The sequence below is a fragment of the Brachyistius frenatus genome, unplaced genomic scaffold (assembly GCF_029030835.1).
Source record: "Brachyistius frenatus isolate BFR_SWC_R1_liver_20210118 unplaced genomic scaffold, ASM2903083v1 Contig_45, whole genome shotgun sequence".
NCBI lineage: Eukaryota > Metazoa > Chordata > Actinopteri > Embiotocidae > Brachyistius > Brachyistius frenatus.
Genome location: NW_027210644.1, coordinates 2,944,300 through 2,956,736, shown reverse-complemented (window position 1 = coordinate 2,956,736; position 12,437 = coordinate 2,944,300). Strand labels below are relative to the sequence as shown.

General features: G+C 42.0%; 1 protein-coding gene across 3 annotated transcripts in view; it reads left to right on the top strand.

The window, feature by feature from the left end:
- Positions 1 to 10,748, top strand: part of bsnb (bassoon (presynaptic cytomatrix protein) b) — a 64,749-nt gene extending 54,001 nt beyond the window's left edge. For 2 of the 3 annotated variants that reach the window (XM_069703344.1, XM_069703342.1), the window contains exons 6-13: positions 834 to 2,931; positions 3,309 to 4,309; positions 4,698 to 4,809; positions 4,899 to 5,045; positions 5,237 to 5,292; positions 5,526 to 5,637; positions 6,103 to 6,316; positions 7,370 to 10,748. In XM_069703344.1, coding sequence (XP_069559445.1) covers positions 834 to 2,931; positions 3,309 to 4,309; positions 4,698 to 4,809; positions 4,899 to 5,045; positions 5,237 to 5,277 — 3,399 coding nt within the window. In that variant the 3' untranslated portion in view covers positions 5,278 to 5,292; positions 5,526 to 5,637; positions 6,103 to 6,316; positions 7,370 to 10,748. The remainder of the gene's footprint in view (positions 1 to 833; positions 2,932 to 3,308; positions 4,310 to 4,697; positions 4,810 to 4,898; positions 5,046 to 5,236; positions 5,293 to 5,525; positions 5,638 to 6,102; positions 6,317 to 7,369) is intronic. The other variant, XM_069703343.1, reaches the window with a different exon arrangement.
- The last annotated feature ends 1,689 nt before the right edge of the window (positions 10,749 to 12,437 follow it).

The following is a 12,437-nucleotide window of genomic DNA, read 5'->3' as shown; positions in this document are numbered from 1 at the left end:
ACCATGGATCTACCCAACACAACTATTTTGTAAGTAATAGACTAGCAGAGATGTTTTTTTTAAATTGTGTTTTTATTTGAAATGTCCGACTGTTCTTACTTGCATGTCATAATTAAATAGTCAAAGATCAAAGGTAGAATGGATTTATTTCTAAAAAATACATAGGAAGGAAATCAGTAGACTACTGCTTTATTTTACCCAGATGTTCATGTCAATTTGAAACTTTTTTTTAATATCATTTTACACTTTGATTACATTTACATTTATGAAGCTGCTCAAATACATATTTTGTTTTGTAATTTTTTTTTACATTCATTTAGCCTACATTTAGAAAATTGTTATGAATTGAAAAAGCACAAACTTTGTGTCATGCTTAATTCATTACAATAATAACATTGTGAATGTTACCGCTACATTAATTAACACGACTAAACTGTAACCCTAAATGTTAGTATTATTATGTATGAGTGATGCTTTGTGCTGACTTCCACTACTAAACATTTCATGTAACATTGTTAATCTGGCATGAGGTGAAAAATGTCACTTAGTGTCTTTGGCCTCAATGGAATGACATTTTAATTAATATAATGAAATGTCAACTGAACTGCTGATTGAGTTAATGCTCTCGTCGTACATATTTCAATTAACGTCAGGTAGTCCGACAACATATCAGGCTGAATAGTTCTATACCTTGGTCTGAGGATGAAGAAGTGTGTGTAGACATTCTCTACCTACCTTCTCTACCTTCTCGAACATAGAGTAATGAGTTTAATTTACATAAACACATTCTGTTTATAGCTTACTGTTTGCTGATGTGTCTCTGCCTGTTCTAGCAGATGGCCTCCCTGCAGCAGCAGCAGAACTCTCTGATGAGGAAAGTAAAGAGAACTCTCCCCAGCCCCCCTCCAGAGGAGACTCCACTCCCCATTGTTACTCCAGCTCAAATGTACAGTTCTCCTGGCATGCCCCAGAGGGTCCTTCCAAGACCTGCCCAGGGAGTCACCAAGGCTGGCCTGCTCAGTGAACTCAAAGCTGTGGAACAAGAGTCGTCAAAGCTCCGAAAGCAGCAGGCTGAACTGGAGGAGGAAGAAAAAGAGATTGACGCCAAGCTGCGGTATTTGGAGCTCGGCATCACCCAGCGTAAGGAAACCATGGTGAAGGACAGGGAGAGGAGAGAATTGGCTTACCTGCGATGTATGGGTGATGCCCGAGACTACATGTCAGACAGTGAGCTCAACAACCTCAGGATGGCAGCGGCAACTGGAACCTATGATGCTAATGGTTTGCTGACAAGGCCCAGCACTGCACCACTGAGCCAGTTCACTAATGACCTCAATGCAACCTCCCAATATCCCTCAACTTCATCTTATATGTCATATCCATACCCTCAAAGTCAACCATCAACACAGCAGCCAGCATCTGCTTACCAACAGATAGGTTTTCAACCTCCTCAGTACCCTCCATCCTCTGCACCCCAGCCAGGAACATTCCAACCCCATCCCCCTCCAGGTCCCGGCTACCAGAACCAGGGAACCTATTCCTCCCGCATGTATGCCCAGTCCTCCTATCAGACAGATATTAGCATGCAGCAGCATGGTCACCAGGGCTTCCATGCATCTGGTCAGGCTATGCCAGGACAGAACCTTCCTTATCCTAGCCCTAGTTCCTACCAACCCGTCCTCTCCTATCAGCCCCAGGCAGAGATCCTAACAGTCCATCAAAGACCTAGGCAAACCTCTTTGGCTGACCTTGAACAAAAACTCCCCACCAACTATGAGGTCATCAGCAACCCAGCAGTGTCAGTGGCCACATCAGCTCCAGATACCAACTTTGGTTCAGCCTACAGCAATGCATATGGACAATACCGCCCCCCTGAGCCGGGCCTGACTCACTCTGTGGACAGCCCCACCTCTGCTTATGCTTCAGATGGTCTCTACACCTCTAATCTAGAGCAAAATATTCCTAGGAACTATGTTATGATTGATGACATCAGTGAGTTGACAAAAGACAACACAAGCCAACCCACTGATGCTCTCGGTCATCCTGTAGGAGGGCGATATCGGAGTGAGAATGGCCCTGCAAGAGGAAGTGCGTATGGTCGGCCTGAAGATGATCATGTTGATGCTTATGGCAGACCTACAGGCTCAGCAGGCTACCAGGGCTCAGTGGACAGTCGCACCAGCACCACAGTGAGTGGAGGCTCTTCTTATTATTATGATGATTATAAACACTCATCAAGGAGCAGCTCTAGTGGCCACAAACTCACACCCAAGAATCTTGCTCCTGCCGTAGTCTCCTCTAAACGTAGTAAGCACAGGAAGCAGGGCATGGAGCAGAAGATTTCAAAATTCTCCCCTATCGAAGAAGCACGGGATGTGGAGTCTGACCTTGCCTCTTACACAATGACAACATCAACAGGGGGAACCTGTACAGTTGTATCCAGATCTAAGAAGCTTCAGGACGATGGCACCTACAGCATGAAGAAAAATGCATATGACCAGCAGAGATATTACGGCACCAGTCGTGAGGGTCTTGAGGAGGACGACCGCATGTACAGCTCTGGTAGGTCCAGGTCCACAGGATATGGTATGGACAAGATTTCCTCCAGGGATGCCACTGGCCACCGGAGTAAATCCTATGAAAGAGATGCTATGGAGAGGTCTCAAAGAAGCAGTCGCAGTGGAAGGCCTCCCATGCGCAGCCAGAATTCAGAGGAGGAGAGCCCACTCAGTCCTGTTGGGAAGCCTGTAGGCATGGGAAGAGGCTCTGGCATATCAGAAGCCCATGATGTGAGAAACCAGTATGGCTCCAGCCATTCGCTACCAGATGTACAGGACCACCACAAGAAGGACCTGCCCAGGAGTCATGTCTATAAACCCGATGACCCTTATCTCGTAGACGACATGCACTGTGCTGTTTCTGACAGTGAAGGTAACTGGTGCTGAATTATTTGTGCTGTATTAGTTCCTCCCACCTTTACAGTGTGCTGAAAAGACTGCATGGCAAGTGTGGAGAAGAGCACGATTATTTTGTTTGTCTTGTCTTTTTCTATGGAATGTACCCCTTGACACATAAAGCCAAAAATGTTTTATATTTATGTTTTGCATGCATCATTTTCAAGTGTGAGGTGGGGCATGAACTCTGCTTTTTTCAATTTTTGTTTGTTTGTTGGATTGCTGAAAAATATGCATGGCTCTGGATCGTGGAGCATGTTTTCCCAGTTTAATTGCACAGCATCAATTAGCATGCTACTCCACTTATGACATAAAACCAATTGATTGATAATGTTTGTATTGGTTTTTAAAAAGCCTATCATTTGGGTCAAGAGGAGACTGACTGGTTTGAGAAGCCACGGGAGGCCCGTTCTGATCGCTCAAGACATCATGGAAGTGGAAGTCACTCATCCACAGGTAGACGTAGTAAACACACCTACCATGATTATGATGAGCCTCCAGAAGAATACTGCCCGCAGGATGAGTACAACCAACAACGCCACCCGTCCTCCACATCACGAGACAACCGTCACCACGGCAGCACCTCTGGCAGACACAGCTCTTCTCGCAACTCCTCAGAAGACCCCAGGTCCTCGCGGCCTTCCAGGACTCACCCCAAAGACCAATCTGGCCGCTCTGATGGCAGAAGCACCTCGTCTGCACAAAGAAGGACTGGCGCAGACTCCCGTTCTGCCCAAGGAAGCCCACGGAACTCAGGAGACTTCTCTCGCGACCCAGTCTCTGGTCATCACCACGGCACTGGGGGAAGGAGCCAGAGACCACAAGGAGATCGCACAACCTCCAGGAGACAGGATCCCTCTGCAGCAGGGCCCAAATCACAGCAACAGCAACCCCCTCAGGGCCATACAGGGCAGCAGCGGCCTGGTGGTCAGGGCCAGTCTGGGAGACATCCAGGCTCTGAACCACTTGATGGTACCCAACAGCCCCAGCAGCCCCAGCAGCAGCAGCAGCAGCCGCAGCAGCTGCAGCAGCCGCAGCAGCAGCCGCAGCAGCAGCAGCAGCAGCAGCAGCAGCAGCAGCAGCAGCAGCAGCAGCCGCAGCAGCCGCAGCAGCAGCAGCATCAGCAGCAGCAGCAGCAGAGTGCACAACAACAACAACAGCAGCTACCACTGCAGCATGGCCAGACCCCGCATAGCAGCCAGCCCACAATGAACACCACGGGAGCTGCAACGGCACAGCAGCAGCCCAAATCTGGTCAAGCCCAATCCCAGGGCCGCCAGCCAGGAGGAGGGTCTGCAGCAGGGTCTGCAGCAGGGTCTGCAGCAGGGTCTGCAGCAGGGCAGCCAGCGACAGCAGTAAGTCGACCTAGACCTGGTTTTACTGAACCTTTATGAAATATACTGAAATTATGTATTTATGGATGTGTTGCTCGTGTAGTTGATATTTATTTTTATTTTTTTTAGCATAGAAGCCTGTTATGAAGATATCCAGTAATTGTAGCATTTAAATGCCATTATGTGCTAGGAAACCTTTGAAAATCAGTTTTATGTCACAAACAGAAGCAACAATTGTTTAAGGCGTTTGTTACGTAAAATGTGAGAACAATCTGACTTGCTCAACAAGGATACCTCTCAGGGAATGAGAATTAGGTTAGATAAGCCTATATGCAGACAGAAGTGGGGACGGATCATTGAGAATTACACTGAACTAAACTTTTCCTTTTACTCATTATTTTTCTTGCAGGCAAAAACGGATGTCACGCCTGCAGCAGCTGCCACAGGAATTAAACCGACAACAGGAATCCCAACAGCACCTCAGCCTTCCAAAATAGCCACACCGCCTCTAGCAGGCATCGGTGAGTCTCAGTTCCACTATCACCATAAATCACATAACCACAGGGGAGCAAGAACATATGTAATGGTTATGTTTTCTTGTTGTTTGCAGGCTCCAAGGCCGCCCCTGTTGGGATTGGTAGCAAACCAGGAGGTATTGGCAGCGCTGCTGCAGGCCAGGCACCTGCTGAAGGGGATAACGTTCTCACCAAAATCCTGCAAGGGGGGGCAGCAGAGCAGGCGGGAAAACTGGGAGATGGTACGGTCATGAATAAATGTTTGAAAGACAGTTTTACTTTTGCTGTAATGGCGGTTATATTCACTGTCTATAAATATAGCTGAGTATATTGATGTCGCAAAAAATGATCATCCTTTCCTTATTAGTAAGTATTTCACTGTTTGAGTTTGATTGTTTTCTCATATTAGTCTCCTTTGTTGTCATTCTTGTAGCTTTGTCTGGCCTCGGGAAGAAGTTCACTTCATTTTGGTGAACTAAAGAGAGGAGGGTAAGTGAAATGGAGTTTCTCTACATGAGAGTCACTGGCATTAGCAACTCAAAATATTTTCATTTTTCAAAGTATTTAGAAGCATACATTTATTTGAGGATGGGACGATCAGGTTGAAGCTATCAACAGAAATGATGAATTGCTTCCACACTTTAAATTTTGAAATATTAATGAACTGTATCTGTATATTGCTCCTCTAGTTTATTTTGAATCACCTGTGCTTTTTCTTTCAGGGTAGTTGAAATGAGATGGATTGGTAACTTTGCACTGAAAAACCTATGAAACTGCATTAAATACATTTCACATTACAGAGGAAATAGATGAGGACAGATCCTGAGTGCATCAGTGAGTACGATTAGTTTTTTTTGTTTCATTTTTATTTTTTTCTGAGAGCATTATTGTTATGATGAATATTATGTCACCTGCCCCACTAAACAGATGAAAACCATAGCGCTGTAGATACGTCTTTAAACATTTAATAGTGTGCTCGCTCACTTTAGTGGCATTTGTATTATATAAAACTGATGCAGTAACTTTTTAACCTGTTGATCACCGGTGCTACATTTAGTTTTTCCCTCGTTAGTTTTGGTTTCATCTGTTTCACTGAGACTTCAAGCTGTGAAAACATAAAATGTTGTCACGTATTGATTAATGGATGAAGTGTTCTATCAGCTGTATATTTACATATATTAGCATAGTTCAGGTCTGAATAATGAGAAGGTTCAAGTGAACCGATGACTCATTAGATATTGTGATTGTACATTCAAACTGATTTGCTGTACCTCTTCCTTATCCCAAATTACTGAGCAGAGCTGGAATCAAAGGATGCCTTGTCAGCACTGAATTCCCCAGACATGGGCACACGATTGAAGTGAATTAAATAAGGGTGATCGCTTCGTCAGCATGGTGTTACAAGACATGAGCAGAGGGCTGAAGAGGCCTTAAAGTAAGTGGATGCTTTGACAGAGCTACAGTCCCGGAATGATGATCGACTGATGATGTCTGAGATCTCAATAGACCAACGGTGAGTAAAATACACTCTCAAAACACCTCTGAGTGTACATGTGTCTTGTTATGTGTGTAGACTTGTGTTGCTAGATTACTGCTTGCCTAAATTTAGTATTATTTTATTTGTTATGTTTTTGTTTGCTTTAGATTATTGTTTCATTAGTTCACAAGTGTTAGGCCAGATAATTAAAGTCAGTCGGCTTGAACTTTGTACTGCAGAGGTGAGAGGCCAAAGCCAAGAATAAGGGAGGTCAGCACTAGCATGGTTTACCTTCTGCCTCCACACAACTCCAATAATCTGGGCCAAGCACATTGTGCTATAATTAGCTTGAGAAATCCAACTGTGGATTTGCGTTAATGTCACACACGCAAAGACACACAGGGACAAGAGCACATGTAGCCACACAAAATCAAGACTCATGGTAATCATTCATTACATGGAAGAATGAGCTAATGAACTAATTCTGCTCAATAGAGCAGAAGTGCAGTAGTGCAAATAAAGCAGATTTCATTGGACTTTATTTATCTTCTATCAAAACACATACTGTGGCTTGCATGGATGAAGTTGATGCTCATTTGAATGAAGCTCTATTATTCAGCTCTATTTGTGTCTATGGTGACATTTGGGTTAATATTAATGGCCATGTCAATCATCTTTGTCTGTGGGCAGTCTGAGGATTCAGTGGGAAAATGTAGAGATAAATCAGAGTCGGTGGCTCAGTGGATTACTGCCGATACCAGCAGGGCTGTGATTGGCTAGAGTATCCTGTGAAGTAAGAGCGGGTTGGCTGGCTGAGCTGTGACATAAACATAGTAGAAGGATTTGGTCAATGTCAGTAGGTGTAATGGCTTTTGCAAAACACATACAACTTTCCAGGGTTTAGCTCATTTTAATATATTTTCTTTTTTAATTTAATTGTATTCCTTTTTTCTTTGATTTATTTATATTATTTGACTTTATATGGCAGCATTAATTTTATGGTTGCATCTGCTCTGGTGAATTTAATATTGTGCATTAACAATTCCTTTATTTCTGCGAACATTCACATATTCAATGTCTTTATTGCAGGAGGGCTATGGTCAGTAATGAGGATGCGGTGAACTGGAGAGAGGGGGAAGGGGGACTCTGGTCCTACTTTCCCTCCTCTTCTAGAGAAATCCTCCTGGGATCTGTGTGACAGTAAAAGGCCCACTAACTGAGGCAGGTGGATATCATGAGAGAAATTCAGCATGTTTGTCTGTGCATATCCGCCCTTTGATACAGCTCAATCAAGGAAGCATCACAGCGCCTTCTATAGGGGTTTTAATGCAACATCACTCATGTCTGAGGAGTGCACATCTCGCAGGAATGCTTGATTCTACATTGATGTCTTCAGAGTATTTTCATCCAAACCACAGTGAAAAAACAAGAAAAAAGAAGACAGATTTCATAGGTTTTCCTTGTACCAAAGAGACCAATCTTAACCCACAACGACACCACATACCTGGAGTAGACGAAGCGTATCACAGCAATGACAACCAACCTGATGACTCCACTCAAATCCTTGAATGCTTGGTTTCTCTGATCTCTACAGTACATTCCAGTATAGGGAATTTGACCCAGTCTTTGAATGTGTTTTTATTTCTCCTCTTTTTGTTTCAATGTCTACAGAATGCATCGTGTAAATGTGGACATGAGATTGCACGCACAAATGAGAAACTGAAGAGAAAAAAAACGCCCATATCAATACTTTCTCACCACCTATAAGATGCCGCTAGTCATTAGCTGTAGGTTTTTAGGGAAGGGAATTACTACCGGTGTGCCCACAAGTGTGAAATTCACACAGATGAGAGGACCAAATGAAAGAGTGGCCACGGCTCTTTATTAGCCATCGCAAAGCCATTGTTATAGTCAGCCCCAGAGCCTTCTGGGACTTTATCCTTTTTATTGATTTGTCTCATCTTTTAGTTTCTTTTAATTTTTGCCTGATATTCACTGAATGGAAGAGCCTTATTCAGTACATGTTTTTACTTGTATACCTCATGTGTTTTAAAACGTCAATATCATCATGCATTTCTTTTTACACTGTATACTATTGTATGTACATAAAACAAATCAGAGATCTAATGATGTAAATTTGTCATTTGTGTATTTAATGAATCACTTTCCAGTGACTTTCTTTTTATGTTGTTACATGTGTTTTCTTTGGTAAAACTTTATATTTTTCACTTTTTATTTGTTTGAACCTCTGTTTTCTTGCATCAAATAATTTGCTTATTGATTTTTAAAAGCAATAGCATGCAGAAAATGGTATATAGCACAATGGTATAAATGTTGTTTCAATTAGTGATGGGAAAAATCAAACACTTCTGTCAGTAAATAGCCGTAATACAATTTGTCAAAGGGGTTTACAACCACAGTACTGTGTACAGACGTGCATGATACGTACAGATGCATAAGAGCATGCAGACAGGTACGAACACACTCACCCAGTCACTCTATCTGTCTATCTCTTGCAAAAAAAAAAAACACACACATACTGTACACTTTACACACTTTGCATCCTAGTTACACTTCACAGCCAAGGTTAATTTACTTCTCACCGAATAGACCTGTTAACCTCCCGCTGATTAATGAGGTTACCAATTCACCAACAAGATGATATCACTAACAAGCTGGGCCCACTGCCTCTATTTGTGCAAAGACACACACACACACACACACACACACACACACACACACACACACACACACACACACACACACACACACACACACACACACACACACACACACACACACACACACACACACACACACACACACACACACACAAAGGCACACACTCAAACATATGCTCACAGACACAGGAGAGGACGAAAGCAATTTTAAATTCAAATGTTCTATGCAATGACTCATTTTGAACCTGGAAGTGATTCAGCCTAAAAAAAAGAAGTTTATTATCATCATTGTACTCACAAGAAAACAACTGAATTATGAACTAAAAGAGTGAAAAAAAAAATGGTAATGAAAATGTTTTTACTTAGCAACTTGTCTGTATGAATTTGAATATTGAACTAGAACTTTTTTTATTTTCGTGGCATGTTTTAACCCCTCACTCCCCGCACGGGGGAGTTGTTGCCAAAGGGTAAACTGTGTAGACTGTCAGTTTTAGAATGTCCACCATCATGTTGCTTTGAAGCATGGGTTTGCTTGGCTTTGTCTGGCTGTTTGTAAGCCCTCATTCAGTTTTTGTGCGTTTTGGCTGACCTGGGCTCCTCAGTGTTTGGCTTGCAGTGACTGTCTGTGCTGCTATAAACCTGTGATACAGATGGTCAGCACTTCTCATTAATACGTGTCAATGTACATATTGGGTGTCAGTATAACCTGTGGGGTGAATGGAATGCTTCTATCGGATATTTCATTGTTGATTAACCCACTCAACAGCCAAGCCATTGGAAAGGTGCATGATTAGAGCTTATATTCTTGGACGTTGTACCTGAATTTAAAAAGGTAAGGCATGATTTCACCAAGGTTTGCCTAACGAACCTTGACTCTCACTGGCCAATGTAGAGAATATCAATGAGTAAAATGTTCAGCCAGTCATTCACAAATCAGGGCATGTCATTTTGAAAGCACAAGCCTGACTGGTAGCACTTGGTGCTCAATGAAACGTAGAATTATGGAGGTTGCGTAACAGTGCCTCTAACTGAACAGTGTAAGATCTGTATCAAAACAAGGTGGAGATGCAATCTGGTTGATATGAGGCGCATGAGACAAAACAGCCTTCAGTGCAGCCATCCGGATGAAGAGTAAGGCAGACAGACACACTCTCACATTCTTAGTGTAAATAGGAATTTGTTCTTCTGTACAGCTTTTGAGTTTTGAGTACGGCTATCATGTGCATCCCCATGCCGTATTTGCTGCCAACTTTTGTGTATAAAAAGGATATTTATTATCACAAAAATGATGATGATGATGAAACTAATGATGATGATTATTATTATTATTGCATAAGCATAGTGTATGTGGCTGACTTGTATTGACTGTTTACAACAGTGGAACAAAACTTGTATTCAGAAACATATCCAGTCTGTGTGGAGTTTCTACATATTGTATTTGTGAAAGAAGAAGAAAAAAAACCTTCCATGACAATTGCAAAGTAGGATGCCTTTGTCAGACTATCAGGAGGTCTTCAGTTTGGTGGATATGATCAGGAAGGTGATGAAGGGAAGCAGCGGGAAAAAATGAAACTAAAAATCTGGAAAATGTCATTCACTGTTGTAAGTGCAATGGGCAAAATGTCAGTCGTGTATCCATTGTGAAACCTTGTGTTCTATTCAGTGTATTCCTGTAAACAGATAGAGTAAATTTTGGTGCATCATGTCAAGTAATGTGATAAATGAAAATATTGACCCTGCAATTTCCAAACAAAGAAAAGAATAAAAAGAAAAGGAATATATTGTGATTATCGTCTGCAGTCTCTGTGTGAATGTGTGTGCCACCAATGTTTTTGTAGAGCTCATAAAGACACTTAGTTGTAGGTACATTGTGTAGTGGGTTTGCTGCCAGCGGAGAAGCGAAAGAGAATAAGATCTCGAAAGCAATGAGACTGTTCAGATACAGGACCAGGCTTTACACACCGAGGCAGTGATGACTTATCCCAGTGTGGGTGGTGGAGAGGCAGGAGCAGTGTGAGGAGAAGTGTTTGCCAGTGCATAGGGAGAGACGGAGGTGTGAGTGACGATGCGTGACCGAGCCTGCTTGTGTGTGCATCAGAACTAAAAAGAGAAATAAAATCGTTTCTGTTGCTAACTTAAATCTCTGTCCTGTATTTCCATGCAGTTTGAATACTGTGACATTATTTTTATATGGATGTTAAATTGTAATTATGCTTCTTCTGTGTAAGAATGTAACAAAAAATATTAGTGGTATTTGTAAATATTGTAACAAATAGAGCTGAAACTGAAGTATCATTTGGGATTGGATTTGGACAAGATTGAATGTGTTGTAGAAGACTATCATTATTTTACAGGCACACTATTATCCCAATTTTGAGTCAATCCTGTTATTATTATATATTGCTATATATATATATATTGCTCTATAAAGAGGTTCTGAACTTGCAGTGCATTCACGCTGTTCCACACTGAACATGTTGCTGTATTCTATTTGTATGTGTGGCGGTCCTGCACAATGGAGGACTACTCTACAGCAACAAAGTGGAATTGTCCATTACCTCAGTATGGAACCACAACCCATTCTCCAGCTTCCCTTTTTCGCTCATTAAGTGATCTACACTCACATATGCAGATCTTGACTGCCCTCTACTGGTATGATACAGAATCGAAAGCAATGTAGGCCAATAAAATTGGTTCTATATTCAAACGTTAAATAAAATGAGGAACAAGAAAAAAGTAAATAAATAATACATTCACTTCTCTACAAATAGTGAATAATCGTTTTAATATTATTATAACGGTATAACCCTGTTACTGTACCAGTTCAGTTCAGTCAAGGTGAGTCAAAGAGAGATTGTTAAATGAGTAAAACAGCTCTCATTTGAAGACAGTGATCTCTTTCAGACTGCTCATCAAGGTTCTCAGCTGAAGTCATATTGATGAACAAACTCTGCAATTCATTCTAAAACAGTTAAAAGTGAGTAAGGGAATTGAGTGGACTGACAAAATATAGGCTGATATTAATGTATTCAGACTGTTTAAGTCATTTGGTTTCAGGGGTCGAAATGATATGTATCAGTGTATTATAAGCATAGCAAAGCAAGGAAATAGCTCTCTGTAATATAACCAACAGGAATTCTGCAAATGCAAAACAGGATGACTTTAAACTGACCATTGGTGCTAAAGTCTTTGATGCTAATCCAGACTGGTTTTTGATTTTTTTTTTGATTTTATACACTTTATTAATCCCTGAGGGGAAATTTCTTCACTACAGCAGGGGGGCTCTCAGGGGGGAGATGCTGCAGCAGGCTGCCACGACCGCGGCGCCAGGTAACCTGACCTGAGGTGCATGTTTTTGGATGGTCAGTTAAAAGTGCCTGGACTACCAGGTCAAAGGATACACTAAGATGTGACAGAATTAAACTGAACTCCCACCCGACTTTACAGCGAAAAGAATGTCAATGATTTGTTTAATG